Below are 17,059 nucleotides of genomic sequence, written 5' to 3'. Positions count from 1 at the left end.
TTCATATCACTGATATTTCTTACAACTTGTTGGATCACATTACTTTCTTGTTGTACCATTTGAGAATTATGGATGTACTTGTCCCCCTTGCTACTTAAGTGGACCTCATCCAAAGTATTCTAGGCAAACTTTTACTTGTAAAGCTGGAAAAGTGGAATTCAAAAGTTCTTCTGTTAACTCATTCATAATTGTAGCAATGTGATTTTTCAAAATACTTGTCACTTAAGTCAGTGTGCTTTGTGATTTCATCATGGGTTATTATAGAGTTGTTATTGTTGTGATAGGAGTGGTTACAAGCTCCAGAGTTACTGGTAACCCTACAGTTTAAGGTAGATTGTCACTTGGGATCTCACAGGTTGCTGGAATACATGTGAACTTGTAGTATTACCGGAAACAGCTCTGTGATTATTGCTTTGTTCTCCATATATGAGTATGTATTTTGGAGCTGGTGGTTTGGGGAAGAAGTACTAGTAATCTGTGCTATCAAGATAATACTTGCTGATGATAGTTCATTTAGTAATGTTAGATTTGAAGCCTGGAAAATGATCTTGAGTAGAAATGTAGGTGCTTTAAGAAGCAGATGGCAGAGAGAAGCTTGCACCTGGCCATGCTGATTTGAGTCCATTTGGTTTTTATGTCAGTGCTTCTCTAATAGAATAATAAAGCTCATTTGAGCTTTTTGAAATCCTGTGTTTTAAAGAGGTAGGGTTTCCACTGCAAAGCCTTTCTTCTACTTTCTAACTGCCTTGTTTGATGTAATTATAGGAACAGTTTGACATTTTGTCCCCACTAGAGGGGGTTGTGAAGCCAGTATTTGTTTACATTTTATATTATTTGACGTATTTAGTGGAATTTTCTTGTCATCACCTGAGAAAATCAAAGAAACAAATGGTTCAGTATTCATATGGTAGATATCTTTCTTTAGCAGTTTCTTATACTTTATCTGGATTATGCCTTTGAATGTTTCTTATATAGGTATTTTTCAGGGACTGTCACAGTGGAAACAAAAACCTAAGTCTGGCTGAGTGTGGTTTGATCATATACAAATAGGTAGACATAAGTGTCTTCCAGTGACCAACAAAATGTCACGTAGAAGAAAATTGGAGTGGGAATGGGGAGATTCAGGTTCTGGTGTGGGCTCTGGGACCGTAACTCTTTTCCTGGGCATGCCCCTTACCTTCTCCGGGTCTTGCTTTGCTCCCCTTTAGAAGGAGAGATGTGGGTTGGGAGGAGCTCCAGTGTTCCTTCCAGGCCTGGAGTTTTGTGTCATCTGTAGGGCAGCCAATATTTGTTGAGCAAATGCTGCCATATTTCTTTTTCAGATATGTGGCGATCTAGACACAGTCTTTCCCACTAACATAAAATTTATTTAATTAATGGAATGGATTTAAAAAAAAAATTCTGCCTGTAGTATAAATCATAAACTAAAACTCTGGCTGCCACGTTATTTGGCCCTTCATCATTCTCACATTGGGCCATTTCAAGGGTGCTTTTAACTTGGCTCTTAGGTTAAAATGAAGATTCTGCTTAGTGTGTATCCATGAAAGCGTTCTGTAAGAATTCACATTTTAACATATCAGAATCTTTTCAGTGTGTTTGTGAGGTAACCTGTTCAAAAGGCATATGAGTGTTGGCTGTTCCATTTGTTGCTTTTCTCCTGGGAAAAGATGTGAAGATGTGTGGCAAGTAATTCATGCTTTCATGAATGTTGAAGATTACAGTCTCTGAAGACAGTCTGTTTAGTTAGGTTGAAAACCCTAGCAAAAAGTTTACATGTTTTCTGTTTTACATTCCCCCTAAACATAGGCTGTTTGGGTGTTCTGCATGACTTATTGCAAAGTGTTTTGCTGCTCAAGTTCTTTGAGTAAAATGCCCTCAGGTTTTTCTTTCTTTTTAGGAAAGAAAGCTGTGAAGTAGCAAAGAGAGAGGAGTTTATGGAATGGCTTAGAATGCATTTCGGTAGAGGCCTTAGCAATGGCAAATTATCTTTTTTCTATGGGAAGGTATCTTTTTAATGATTAAACTCAGTTGACACACAATAATATCCCACTGAAAAGATTACATTTGCAACCCAAAAGCAATCTGTTGAATTTGAAAGTAATGAGTGGAATTAAATGTTGTAATTTATAGAGTGTTCTCTTTGCCCTTGAATCTGTATTTGGTAGCTAGGTGGGTTCTTTAATGAGGAAAATTTATAGTTTATAAAATTCTCTACTTGGTATCATGCTAAGTTGATCTGGTAATTCTGTGTTTTATGGCGAAATTCAATGACCGAAAGCAAAATCTATTTGACAGTGTATATGAGAAGGGCACACTTTGATCCTGGGAATGGAAGCCTTGGGGGTGGGATTTTTGTTCCCGAATGCCCTTATTAGGGGGACTCACCTCATTTAGCTTCTTTCTGTCCTGAAAGTTATGGAAGCCAGGAATATGGCCCAACTATGCCAAAGAACTTCAGGGAAAATTTTTTTGAAGGTGAATGAAACAGTTTCAAAGTGTTAGCATATCTGTAAAATATTTTTTAAGAAACTAAATACTATAGGGATGATTTTGCTAGTTGTTAAGTTCATCTATGGATCCAGAAGCATTTTGATGAACTTTCTACTTATGCTCAGATTAATTTTTCTCCATGGATGCCAGTTGTGTTACTTTTGTGGTGTCACAAAGAACTGCTTAATTATTGTATAGCTTTTTCTATCTTGGTAAGAGGAAAAAATGTACTATTCCGATGTCCCTGTCAAGGTTCCCCTTAATGATAAGACTACGTACTTGAACCTCACTGAAGGTTTACAAGAAAATATTCTTTCTGTACAGGAGTCCTTACTTGATGTAAGTATAAGAGATTTATTTTCTTGGTATTTTTCTCTGGGTAGTATGTGGGGGTAGTCTTTTTCCTTAAAGCAGTGGTACATAATTATAGACAAAACAAGTTTGACTACTTTAAAAGACATCATATATGATTTTTGCTTAGTGAATTTTGTGTCTTTCTCAAATCACTTTGCTACCTTTCACTTGAGGCATGCATGTAGTATACTAATAGGTTGATGTGTTTTGTTTCATTTTTAGTGTTTCTTTTTCTTTATATCTTTGGATCAAGTCTGATATGGCTAATTCTCAAAAAGGTTTTTCAATTATCCAGCATGAGCAGGTGGCCAATAAATCAAGGTCTTGGTTGTTCATATTAATATCGAATAAATTTTGGGACAAAGTTAACTTTTCACTGGAATAGAATAAGAATGTTTTTCTCATGTTTCATTTTTAAAGAACAACATGGGTTGAGAAAATTAAAAAAAAATAATACAGTGAATATTAGAAATATATGTGGGGTGAGGAAATATCCCCCTCCCCTCCTCATATACCCCATTTCCATTCCCAAATTTGACTTCTCCAAAATTCAGTTAACAATTGGAGTATTCGTTTGAGACCTTTCTTAGAATATTTTTATTTAACTTTATATATATGTATTTTATTTCAGAAGGTTTTTGATTATAAATGTAATACTCAGACATGTTTTATAGCTATATTTCATTCCTTCTAAGGACAGAGAAATGGGGAAAAAAACTTGCTATAGACTAAGAAGCATCTTGTTTTGTTTCCTCCAAGGTTTTACAGAGTATTTAATATTTTTAAAACACACTCACATTATGTAATTTTATGGGATTCATTTATGTGCTGTGGAGGACTCAGTCAACTTGTTAATTTAACCAGTGCTTAATTTTAATGAGAAATCATGATGATGATTTCAGTTTGCTTCTATTTAATAATATTTGAATCTTCTGATTGTTATCACTTTTAAGACATTATATTGGAAATTGAAGAAAGACATTTACAGATACTGAAATTCAACAAATTAGACAGTTTCTTCATCTCTTAATCACAGTTTATTTTGAAACTTAAATGAATTTGTTTTTATCTAGTTTTTATAGGCGGGATGCTAAAGGTGTGATTTATCTAGAAAAACATTACAGAGTGAGGTCAAATGCTTTTATGTCAGTTTTGGAGTTATGCTTTTGAGAGTGCTACCTGTGGAAAAGTGGACTTAAAACTCTTGTTTTTATTCAACTGTTTTACAAGAGCTGAAGTATCATGTATCTTTTCATCATTGGAATTAGACACCAGTCTGCTAATTAATCACTCTCCAAGGGGTTTCTGTCACATTATTAGAGCTTTTAAGGGCTTCCGGGCCACCTGCCGCTGCTGCTGGAACTACTGTTTTCACCACCTGGCCCAAGTAGAGCTGGCTCCTCAGGCTCCCATGGGGAATGTGTGATTGTCAAGTCCCCACCTTCTGATTACTGGTCAAACAGGATTCTGAGACTCAAGTCTGCCCTGTGGTAACATAATACGGTGATTGTACCATTATCATGACTTCCTGTGTGTCTATAAAGAAGTTTTAAAATTCTGTTGTAATGTATGTGTGTTTTCGTCTAAGACTTCTGTAGGAAAACGTGTAAATCCTTCTAGTGTAAATCCTGATATTACGCATTCCCCTGTTCCCCACATGAAATGATGAACATAATGTGTGTGGAATTTAAAACACTTATTAAATGGAGAAATTAGGAACTTCTTTGTCTTCTAAAGTCAAAATCATGCTTTCCAAGGCAGCTTTGGCTTGAGTTTAAATGTTTAAGTCAGTGTGATGTTGATGCTGGCTCTCCTGTCTTAGTTGCAGCAGCTACTCACTGACCTACCTCACGACATGCTGGATGATGACCTGTCCTCCCCTGAACTCCCCTACTCGGACTGCAGCGAGGACGGCACAGAGGGCGAGTAAGGGCCGGAAATCACTTTCACTCATATATTACAATACCCTAAGACTCTTTCTTTTGATTCTCTGTAGGCAATAATGTACATGATTATAAAATTGTAAACTGATTCTTAGAATTTTAGGTGAAGGTTGGAGGGAAAACATGTTAAAATCTTGGGAGTTCTCTGTGATAGGCTCTAAATCTAAAGTATCGATTTTTCTCAAGACCGCATCGCTCTGAGCAATTGGAGATGAACTGGCATGAGCATCAAGTGCTGCCTAAATCTCAAAGTGGAAATGTAAGTATCTGGTGGATGATGACTTTGGTGAGGGCGGGACTAGATCTTAGTGCCTTTGTTTTACTTTTGTTATCTACTAGGACTATAATGAGATTCGTGATGTATATACTGGAGAGAAAAGTGGCAATGGCTGGGAAGACAATCAAAATAAAGCTGACGACCAGCATCCTGGGTACCATCCTAACGAAGTTGGAGATGAAGGCGGAAGTGGTTACAGTCCTCCAAGTGATTATGAACAGACCGATTTATATCACCTTCCTGAAAACTTTAGGCCATATACCAATGGTCAGAAGCAGGAATTTAATAGCCAACCAACTAATATAATTAAATTTTCAGATCCTCAAAGGAATCATTTCCAGGTATTGTAAGAACTGGACTTTCAGGAATTCATGTGTATGTGTGTACACATTTGCTTGTGTGTGTTTATTTTTAAAATGTATATAAGTGCAATGGTAAGCTTTATTTTAAGTACAAAAAGTCCCGAGAGTGCTTTTATTCAGGCTCATGCTGAATTAGTCATGCTGTTTTCTGTTTACAATCCATTCATGATCTGAAGGTAGAATTTTAAAATAAGAGGCTTTATAGAAACAGTTAAATATTAAAAGTTAGGTTTGCCAAAGAATCACCTCGCTTACTGCTGCTTCTGGCTTCTACCGTGTCACCGTGCTTCAATGAGAAGCTATGTTCAGGTATGTTGATGTAATTTTTAAAGTGGTAAATCTATGTAGGTGACACCATTTAGTTACCTTGATTTTCTAGCTCACTGCCTCTGTAACAGATTTTAGGTTGAACACTTCAAAGCTGATACCTGTTTTGCAATGGTACGGCAGTAGACAGGATGAATCTTAAGGAAAGAAACACTTTTGTTTTTCTTTTTTTTTCTTTTTAGCCCTGGGAGAGTTTAATGAGATAAGACCTTAGGATCTAGGTAGCTGCTTCTTAGTTTTTCTCAGTGACATTGATTTTGCCAGTAGCTTTTCCTCTTTTTGCCAACAGCTATTTTATGTCACCCAATGAGAGGATGACTTTTTGGTCCCTTTTTTTTTTTTTCTTTTTTTTTTTTTTTAATTTTTTTTTTCAACGTTTATTTATTTTTGGGACAGAGAGAGACAGAGCATGAACGGGGGAGGGGCAGAGAGAGAGGGAGACACAGAATCGGAAGCAGGCTCCAGGCTCCGAGCCATCAGCCCAGAGCCCGACGCGGGGCTCGAACTCACGGACCGCGAGATCGTGACCTGGCTGAAGTCGGACGCCCAACCGACTGCGCCACCCAGGCGCCCCTTTTTTGGTCCTTTTAACGTGGTCATTTTCTCTTCTATTTCTATGGAATGTTAATTATTCCACAAGTATTATTGAATATTTATTACATACGAGGTATTGTATCACATGTTCTTGTTATTGAATGTGTACATTTTTATGTTCCCCGGATATTGGCATCATCTAAATCATTCTTAAATATTTCTATATGATCTTACTGGAATTCTTTTTTTTTTTTTTAATTTTGTTTTTTTTTAACGTTTATTTATTTTTGAGACAGAGAGAGACAGAGCATGAACGGGGGAGGGACAGAGAGAGAGAGAGGGAGACACAGAATCGGAAGCAGGCTCCAGGCTCCGAGCCATCAGCTCAGAGCCGGATGCGGGGCTCGAGCTCACGGACCGCGAGATCGTGACCTGAGCTGAAAGTCGGACGCTTAACCGACTGAGCCACCCAGGCGCCCCATCTTACTGGAATTCTTGAGTGTTATTTATGGAATTGGCCCCATTATATTTTCAGAAGTGCAATTAAGATACATAAAATTATATATTGCAGACTTTGAGTTAACATTGTTAAATAACTATAAGTGGTATTTTTAAGCGAAGATGTATGTATAAAGTTTGTAATTGTACCACAATTAAATTTCATGACAAAATTGAAGTGTTTGATTCAGATCATTTTCAAAGAAAAGGCCAAATCATGATTGTCAATTTCATTTATCATCTTATAATAGCAATTTGGTATATCACAAGGCCCCAGTTGTCAAGCCTTGGAACCATATAAAGTGACATATAAACCTTATCAGTCTTCTGCCCAGAATGATGACTCACCAGCCCAGGAGATAGCGGGAAGTGACACATTTGAAGGCCTGCAACAACAGTTTTTAGGAGCTAATGAAAGTATGTATCAAGTTTATATTTATTTCTTAACATAATTGGAGAATTTTTGAAAACTTTGGACATGTTCAAGAATTGTTTTTTTTTTTAAATATGATAATGGAGTTGTGTTTTTTTTTTTTTTTTAAAGTCCCCTTATTTTTAGAGATCCTGAAGTATGTATGAATAAACTGATATGAAGTCTTGGATGTACTTTAAATAATATGTTGTTTGGGGTAATGTTGGGTGGAGATGTAGCTGAAGGAAGGCTGGCCATGAGTTCATAATTGTTGAATCTGGGTGATGGGTCTATGGGATTCATTGCACTCTTCTCTCTACCTTACATATTTGAAACTTACTATAATAAAAGATTAATAGAAGTTCTTCTCAACTGTACGTTTCAGTCATTCTAGTTGGTAAAGACTTTTCATTAGATACATATTTTTCTTATTTTTCTTACTGAAGTCTAATTTAGAAAATGAACTATAGTTTTCTCTTCAATCTAAGATTTTTTATTACCACCCAGAAATGTAATTTAGTAATCAGCCATTATCATCTTTTTTCTTTGAATTTTTTAGAGTTATAGTGTAATAATTAGACAACTCTGATATAAAGTACTTAATTGTTAAGAATTTAAACTGGAGTTATCTCAGGGTTAGTCATGTGGCACTTGCCAAAAAAAGAATTCCTCATATATAGTGCATGTATAAATATGAGAGTGAGAAGTGTGACTAGAGAATGTTGAGGAGATGAAGCCTCCAAAACCAAAAGGCAGAACTTACGCTGCGACTGAAACACCTGAAAGAGTGTTTCATACACTTCGCTTTTATTGTCACACTCTCCGACATGTGAGATAACTTCTAGTTATTATGCATGTGGAAGAGCCAGTGTGATTCTAAGTGTGACAGCAGGTTTTTTGTTTGTTGTACATTCAAGAAGCAGGGGGAAGGTCATTTTGGCTATTCTGGGTTCCCTGGGCTACACCAAGGAAATTGGACTTCATGCCCCACCTTCAGAGAGCTATGTCCACCATACACGTGGGCTGCAGGACAGTTCCAGGGGGAGCCAGGCTTCAGTTTCCCCTGAAGGCGTCCATGGCAAATATGGGGACCCCTTCTTTGTTCAGAAGGTGCTGTGGAATGAGGAGATGAGGAAGTGGACAGCGTGTGTGGCATAACTGGCTTGGGCTGAGTAAATAAGCATCACGCCAGTGGCCTGACATCTTGGTATTTGCTCTTCCAGCTGCACTGTGTTCAGTTACATTTCTGTCTCTCGGCCTTTCTGCACATATAACCTTACATCAGTTTCTTAACAGTCTGCATTTTATCAAGTCGGTTCATTTAGTTATTTATTTTTGTTTAAGTAAGTTACACGTTTGCCTAAATTTGACATTTGGAAGTTAATGAAATAACCTAATGGCATGGTAGTGCTGAATTTAGTGATTACAGTTTAGCAACAGTAGTTAAAAAAAATGACTTTGGAGAGAGGTGTGGCCTGTAGATTGCTAATTCCTGAGCTACCTCCGTTTTTTAGTCTGACTTGTAACAAAGTTTCCAGTCTTCACGGTTTTCTTTTGGTCTTAACCATTTTTCTTTTAAAAAAGAAGATTGTGTTGGTTGTTAGCAAGTAGAGGCATTGTTCTAGTAGAAAATGAAGAATGTGTGTCATTTTGTTGTTGAAGTACTATCCTTCTCCTACACGTCATTTTTTTCTTTTTCCCCCAGTCATTTTTTTTTTTTAATTTTTTTTTTTCAACGTTTATTTATTTTTGGGACAGAGAGAGACAGAGCATGAACGGGGGAGGGGCAGAGAGAGAGGGAGACACAGAATCGGAAACAGGCTCCAGGCTCTGAGCCATCAGCCCAGAGCCCGACGCGGGGCTCGAACTCACGGACCGCGAGATCGTGACCTGGCTGAAGTTGGACGCTTAACCGACTGCACCACCCAGGCGCCCCCCCCCCCCAGTCATTTTTAAGTGGTCCCTAAAATGACTTGAATCATTTCTGAAAGAAGACCTCAAAATTCTTTATTAATCTGTTCATTTATTAACGCGACAGTTATGTGTTGCCATGAACGTGAATACAATTTAATTCCCACTCCTGTTTAAAATAAATTTTGAGAAGGATGTCTAGAAATTTTCTTTAGAAATGGCTTTATAGAAGCTGATGTACTTTTTTTTTTCAATTTTATGAGAGCATAGAACTCTATTCCATTGTAATTGGTATATGCATATCTTTAATTAGTCAAAATGGTAGTGATTCAGGGTTCTACTCTAGACCAGACTTTTAAACATGTCTGGCAGTGACCACAGTAAGAAGTACATTTTTTACATTGTGTTGAGGTCTTATAATATATACCTATGTAAATAAGTATCTATAACTAAAACACAAGTTTGACAAAATAATCATTATTCATACTACATGATGCACTCTGATACATTATTGTCTGTCTTTTTTTTTTAATGCTAGTTTCAATCAATTGAATTGATTTCATGATACTGAATTGTATCCACAAATTTACATTTGTGTTTGCTTTTATCTAATAAATTGTCTTTAATTTCAATGCAGATTCTGCAGAAAATATGCAGATTATCCAACTTCAGGTTCTTAACAAAGCAAAAGAGAGACAACTAGACAACTTAGTTGAAAAGTTAAATGAAAGTGAGCATCAAATTAGATATCTGAATCACCAGCTTCTGATAGTCAAAGGTAAGATGACACCTGTTGGGTGCTGTCATTTATGAGGTGCACTAGAGCTACAGATCTTGTTTCTGAGAGCCTCACTTTATTTTTTTTTTATTTTTATTTAAAAAAAATTTTTTTTTCAACGTTTATTTATTTTTGGGACAGAGAGAGACAGAGCATGAACGGGGGAGGGGCAGAGAGAGAGGGAGACACAGAATCGGAAACAGGCTCCAGGCTCTGAGCCATCAGCCCAGAGCCTGATGCGGGGCTCGAACTCACGGAGCGCGAGATCGTGACCTGGCTGAAGTCGGACGCTTAACCGACTGCGCCACCCAGGCGCCCCTGAGAGCCTCACTTTAAATATGAAGCTTAGAGGGGCGCCTGGGTGGCTCAGTCGGTTGAGCGGCCAACTTTGGCTCAGGTCACGATCTTGAGGTCCGTGAGTTCGAGCCCCGCGTCGGGCTCTGTGCTGACAGCTCGGAGCCTGGAGCCTGTTTCGGATTCTGTGTCTCCCTCTCTCTGACCCTCCCCCGTTCATGCTCTGTCTTTGTCTCAAAAATAAATAAACGTTAAAAAAATAAAATAAAAAAAAATAAATATGAAGCTTAGAGAGTGGATGCCCTAGGTCGGAGGGCTCATAATGAGTCAGAATGAAACAAAAACCCAGGACTTTTGACACCTGGCCTTGGATTACTTCTCTCCAGAACATATTATTTCGAGATCCTCATTTTCTCCCTCTTACTCTTCTATCAGGCTTTTAGAATCCGTGAACATCCTTTATGCTGGTAGCATTCTGTCCTAATAAGTTGTTGACTCCTTATGTAGTTTACCTTGGATGAAGTATTCCAATTCCTAAAGAGACTTGTGTTTAGTTTGCAATACATTTTCTAAGCCTACAAATTAACATAAGATTTGAGTCCAAGTAAGAGTTAGTGATCCTGAACTCCTTTGGAAGTGCCAAGGAGAAAATGGAGTCATTGCTGGGAAAAGCACATAGAGTAAACACAGATTCAAATTATAATTGCTTACTCTTCATGATTTCTGTAGTTTTGGTCAATGTTGAACTTTTCATTTGTAGAATAATTTTGTGACTGAACTCGAACTTGTTTCAAACATAATTGATAGTGAAAAGGTCTTTTTCTGTAATGCTCATAAAATTTCTTTTGAGAGAAGAACTTGTGAACGGTTACAGTAAAGTATGTGGGAAGAATTTAAGATTAGGTGAATTTAAGAGTTCATTGCAAGTACATATAAAAAGTTAATAGTCCTCAGATCCCTTCTTTGATTAACAGAGATTTGTCACATCTATGTAGTTTCTCAAGTAAACAAATGCTGAAATCATTGTTAGGAAATCTTGTGGTTCCCAAAGGGAAGATTTTTGAAGGAAGTGGTTGTGTTTCTCTCAGTTTTTTTGGTGTCACTCACGCATTCTTTTTTGGAGCTTTCCTGGTTTTCTCTAAATCCGCTGAAGTTCACTATCTAAACGGAACAGAACATTTGTATGATATGGATCTGATATTTGATAGAGATTGTTACAATCGGGGTCCCTGTACAGTAACTTATTATTTATGTAAACATTTTTAATGTTCTAGATGAAAAGGAAGGTTTGACCCTCAGCCTCCGAGAATCACAGAAACTCTTTCAGAATGGAAAAGAGAGAGAGCTACAACTTGAAGCACAAATAAAAGCACTGGAGACCCAAATACGAGCGTTAAAAGTGAATGAAGAACAGGTAAATATTTTATCATGATTACTTATGGTAAAAGGTTATTTATTAATTGCTTAGCTTTTGGTATCGTAGGGCTAAATTTAGAAGAAACTTGAAGTTGATACCTTCTTCTACCATAAGCTTGCTTTTGTTTCCCTTACCTTGGAGGAATGGTGCTCCCATCCACCCAGTTATCTGTGTACCAGATAGAAGTCTGGAGGAGACCTCAGGTCCTCTGTCCTCTTTCATCCAGTCAGCTACTATGTTCTGTTGAGTCTCCTCATTTCTGTCTGCATGTCCCTGATTCAGGATTTTTACCATCTCTAGCAAAAATCTCTTAAATAGTCTCTAGTCTTTTACCCCTTCTCCATATTCTCTCTTATGGCCCTCTGAGTCATGTTTCTAAAATATGATCATCTTTCCTTTGCTTAAAGCCTGTCAGTGACCTTGCTTTACTTGTGGGATGAAGTGTGACATTGAAATGGCCATCTGATCCTTGCCTACCTCTTTCTTTACTCTCCTCAAACTCGGCAGTGTATTTGTTGGTTTTTTTTTTTACATTTTTTAAAAGTTTTTATTTATTTTGAGAGACAGAGGGCAAGTGGGGGAGGGTCAGAGAGAGGAGACAGAATCCCAAGCAGGCTCCACGCTGTTCATGCAGATCCCAACGCGGGGCTCAAATTCACAAACTGTGAGATCATGACCTGAGCCAAAATCAAGAGTCAGATGCTTAACTGACTGAGCCATCCAGGCGCCCCTGTTTGTTGTTTTTATGTTCTCATATATACCCTCTCTCCTCTCTGGAAGGTCCTTTCTACAACACAGTGCTATTTGATTAATAAGCTCCTTCTTTTCCTAAGTTTCCCCTGTCTTCTTTTTGCCTGGCACATAATAGGTGGTCAGTATATGTTGAGTGAGTGTTGTTGAACATTGACGTGACCTGTACATGTTTTTTCTTATATATTTCTCTGTTCCTGCTCTGATACTAACACAACTATAGCGTTACAGTATGTCTTGAAATTTGGATAACAAGGGCTACTGGTGGTATTCTTTAAAAATTTTGTAGCTCTTTTTTACATTTCCTTTTCTAGATTTTGCATATCAACTTTTTATGTTTGTAAAAAGATCTTGTTGGGATTTTGATTAGTGAGGCGTTGTGTTTACTTTATAGATGAGTTAATCAAATTTTGGAAGAGGTCAAATTACTTGCCCAAGATTACAAAGCCAGTTATTGACGAAGCAGCAAAACTGAAATTTCCTGACTCCGGTACACGTGCCTTTCGAGTTGTGGCACAGAGACACCTGGCGAATTCTGTCAGTGGAGCATGTAACTCTTGATCTCGGGGTTGTGGGTTTGAGCCCCATGTTGGGTATAAAGATTACTTAAAAATAAAATCTAAAAAAATTAAATAAAAAAAATAAAGTGGCAGCACATTTTTTGATTAATGAACTAGATAGCCATTTAATGGTTGGAAATGATCAGAGGTTATTGGTAGCCAAGCCTGATGGAGGGTGACTCATGAGAGAGAGTCAAACCATTTTGGAGAGGGGGAAAAAGGGTGGCTAAAAATGAAAGTGACTATAAAATTGTGAGCTTGGTTTGGATGAGATTTGTGGCTAGTTCTGAGGATGGTTTAATGAAAGAATTTAAGCAGTGTTGTTTCATATCTGGCTCCTTATCCTTCAGGTGTGAGCTAAAACAAGCCACTTTATATCTGAAGTTGCCCAAAGCCCCGCATTTCCACTCTTCTTCATCATACCATATCCTATGAAGGGCACCTCGGGGGGCTCAGTCAGTTAAGCATCTAACTTGGGCTCAGGTCATGATCTCACAGTTCGTGGATTCGAGCCCTATGTCGGGCTCTGTGCTGACAGCTCAGAGCCTAGAGCCTGCTTCGGATTCTGTGTCTCCCTCTCTCTCTGCCCCTCCCCCACACTCGCTTGTGTGCACGCTCTCTGTCAAAAGTAAACATTAAAAAAAAATTAAAAACAAAACTATCTGAAATGATCTCCTTTGTTTACTTGTTAAGGTCTGTCCCTTCCCAGCAGAAGGTAGTAAGAGTCTGGACCTTGCCTGCCTTTTATCATGTCCTTCAGTGCCTAGAACCCTGCCTACTACAAAGTAGTCACATTATTTATTGAGCAAATGAATAAACGCCATAAGCACTTCGCACAGTATTGGAGTAAACAGTCAATCTCTGGACTAGAAATGAAGGATAAGCCTCATTTTAAATTTTAATTTTTGTGTGATATAGACTATTAGCATTTTAACTTTTTGAAAACTGATAGTCCTTAGGTTAAAAACCTAACTTGCTTTTATGTAGTAAAAGGTTATAACTTTTTAATCTCTTTGTAAGTTAGAAATTGCATTTTTAAGAAATAAGGCATAAATGAAAACATAAAAGCAACAGAATCACCACGTGTATTGGTTTCCTATTGTTGTTGTAACAGATTAATGTAAACTTAATGGCTTGAAATAGTGCTTCCGTCTTACAGTTCTGGAGGTTAGAAGTCTGATATGGGTCTCACTGGGCTAACGTCAAGGTCAGCAGGGCTATGCTGCTTTTTGGAGGCTCTGGGGGAGAATCCATTTTCTTGCCTTTTCTAGCTCCTAGAGGCCACCTGCACTCCTTGGTTTATGCCCATTTTGATCTTCAGGGCCAGAAGTCACTGGTTCTGACTTTCTTGCCTCAGTTTTTCTCGTTTAAGGATCTCTCTAGATACATTGGACCCCAGGTGATACAGGATAATCTTTTATCTTGTAGCATTTTTTTTAATTTATTTTGAAAGAGAGAGAGACAGCACGAGCAAGGGAAGGGCAGAGAGAAAGGAAGAGAGAGAGAATCGCAGGTAGGCCCTGCACATCAGTGCGGAAGCCCAATGCGAGTTCAAACTCAGGAACCGTGAGATCATGACCTGAGCCAAAACCAAGAGTCAGACAGACGCCCAACCACCTGAGCCACCTAGGCACCCTCAGGTTAATCTTTTTTATTTTAAGGTCATCTGATTAGCAATTTTAATTTCGTGTGTAACCTTGCTTTTCCCTTGTCATATAACATAACATACTCACAGGTTTTAGGGATTAGGACATGGACATCTTTTGGAAGCCATTATTTAGCCTAATATACCAATATTTTTCAACAGCTGTACAGACATAGTTTCCAAAACTTTTTTTTTTAGTAAGTAATCACTGATAGTTTTGTTTTTTTTTTTTCAACGTTTATTTATTTTTGGGACAGAGAGAGACAGAGCATGAACGGGCGAGGGGCAGAGAGAGAGGGAGACACAGAATTGGAAACAGGCTCCAGGCTCTGAGCCATCAGCCCAGAGCCCGACGCGGGGCTCGAACTCACGGACCGCGAGATCGTGACCTGGTTGAAGTCGGACGCTTAACCGACTGCGCCACCCAGGCGCCCCTCACTGATAGTTTTTATCAGTCTTTTGAAAAGAAACATTTAAGAAACAGTTGTCATTTTTCTGTGACCTAACAATTGTGGTCCCCCCCACCCCCACTGGGCTCAGAGAGATGCAAACAGTACTGGGACCAGTGTTGTAGCCACAGACTCCTTGTCTGGTACCCACATTGCCATCATGCTAAGCAAAATCCTCTGTCACTCTCCTCAGGTAACTATAGGTTTTTTTCTCAGTGAATGATGTTTCCAGCGACCATGGGCCTGGGGAGTCCCAGCTAGGGAAGTTTTAAGGAACTAGAGCCACCATAGGGAGACCCTTTCTTCTCTATTCTCCTTAAAGGATGGTTGAGTTTTAATGTCCATAAAGAGAGCACAGAGTCAAAATATTGTAAACCTGGATGTCCTGTGTGTACCTTCTAGATGATTAAGAAGTCCAGAACGACGGAAATGGCTCTGGAAAGCCTGAAGCAGCAGCTGCTGGACCTCCATCATTCTGAGTCACTCCAGCGTGTGAGAGAGCAGCACGACAGCATTGTTACGGGCCTCACGAAGAAGCATGAGGAGCAACTGTCGTCCTTGCAAAGGAAGCTGGATGCTACAGTCACTGCACTTAAGGAGCAGGTTGGGATGATCTCAAATGAGCCACTGTCATTAACAAGTAAAACTGGTTATTTTTCATAACTGATACTTTGTGGTTCTTCATATGGAAAATTTGGATGTTTGCAGTAGGTGTTTGTGAGTAAAAATTAAAAGCCAAAGATTTTTGATCTATGAAGATGTCCTGTGGACAGAATTTTGGAAATTTTTTTCTTTGATAGGATTGGTTAGTACTTTCTCAGTTCTCCTACCTACCGGTCCTTTATTTGTAGAGTATTTATACATAATTATTGCCCTAGAGTAAATCCAGACTGAAAAGGCTAGTGCTCTAGGAGCTGGCCTGAACTTTAGAGGTTGTCCTGGGAGTTTAACCAGTAGAAAGCCTTTGTTGGGTAGTTAACCTGTGAGTAAACATTGTCTACAAGTGGTTATTGGGAGAAGAGTTAATTTTTGAGAGTAGTGTAATAAACAAAATAAGGAGGAAAGTCTCAGCATCTCTCACAGTTTGAATTATTTTTGCCCCAAAGTGAATAAAATGTAAACTAAGGGTGAGTCAGGTGGTGGGTTTACTTATGCTCCCAAACCCCAGGTAATCATTTGAATAAATAAAATTTCAGAGTGCACTTTTCTTTTTTTAAATTTTTTTAATGTTTATTAAATAAATTTTAATTTTATTAAATTTAAAATTTATTAAATAAATTTTATTTTTGAGAGAGAGAGAGAGACAGAGCATGAGCAGGGGAGGGGCAGAGAGAGAGGGAGACACAGAATCCGAAGCAGGCTCCAGACTCTGAGCTGTCAACACAGAGCCCGACGTGGGACTCAAACTCACGAACCGGGAGATCCTGACTTGAGCCAAAGTCGGACGCTTAACCAACTGAGCCATCCAGGTGCCCCAGAGTGCACTTTTCTTCACTTTCAGATAAACCTTTTCCTGTACTCCATTCAGCATATTACCGAGAAAAGTAGAACAACTCTTGGAAAATAGTAGTGAGGTACAAATAGCTGGATAATTTAGCAGATGAACTTGAGTAAGCAAACTTATTCACGCAGTTAGGTACAGCTGTGTCCCTATGTGCTTTGTACTGTATGTGTACAGTGGCAACAGCATAGATTTTCACACATAGTACGTTGTGTGAGTTATACAGACTTTTAATCTGGCGTCCCCTAAGGCAGTTCATGACTAGGCTCCATGGCTGTGATGAATCTCAAATTGTGGGTATGGTTTTCTTTTGGATGTTGGCATATGCATTTTTGTTTTTGAGAAGACCCACAAACTCATTCAGATTTTCCTCATAAGAGGCTCATGCTTTGCCTTGCAAAGGTTAAAAATTCACTGTTTTATGAAAAACTTGTTTTTGGTGGGAAAGGACTACATCTGTGTGCTAATCGTATTATTTCATCTGTTAAGCAAACATCTTTTGAACAACAGCTAAATATCAGGATGTAAACAGGCTTTAATGTATATTTATTTATTTA

At 38.3% G+C, this 17,059-nt stretch overlaps 1 protein-coding gene across 11 annotated transcripts in view; it reads left to right on the top strand.

Annotated features, from left to right (window-relative positions):
- CEP152 (centrosomal protein 152) overlaps positions 1–17,059 on the top strand; it is a 92,107-nt gene that overhangs the window by 8,991 nt on the left and 66,057 nt on the right. For 10 of the 11 annotated variants that reach the window (XM_086710634.1, XM_025919636.2, XM_025919635.2 and 7 more), the window contains 7 exons: positions 4,667–4,770; positions 4,974–5,046; positions 5,127–5,405; positions 7,037–7,202; positions 9,746–9,886; positions 11,455–11,594; positions 15,404–15,604. In XM_086710634.1, the coding sequence (XP_086566760.1) occupies positions 4,667–4,770; positions 4,974–5,046; positions 5,127–5,405; positions 7,037–7,202; positions 9,746–9,886; positions 11,455–11,594; positions 15,404–15,604 (1,104 nt within the window). Of the gene's footprint in view, positions 1–4,666; positions 4,771–4,973; positions 5,047–5,126; positions 5,406–7,036; positions 7,203–9,745; positions 9,887–11,454; positions 11,595–15,403; positions 15,605–17,059 lie in introns of those variants that run through there. The other variant, XM_086710639.1, reaches the window with a different exon arrangement.

This window comes from Puma concolor, chromosome B3, assembly GCF_028749965.1.
Source record: "Puma concolor isolate L17-30 chromosome B3, mPumCon1.1.hap2, whole genome shotgun sequence".
Classification (NCBI taxonomy): domain Eukaryota; kingdom Metazoa; phylum Chordata; class Mammalia; order Carnivora; family Felidae; genus Puma; species Puma concolor.
The sequence above is the reverse complement of the archived record's forward strand: the minus strand, read 5'-3'. Positions and strand labels throughout refer to the sequence as shown.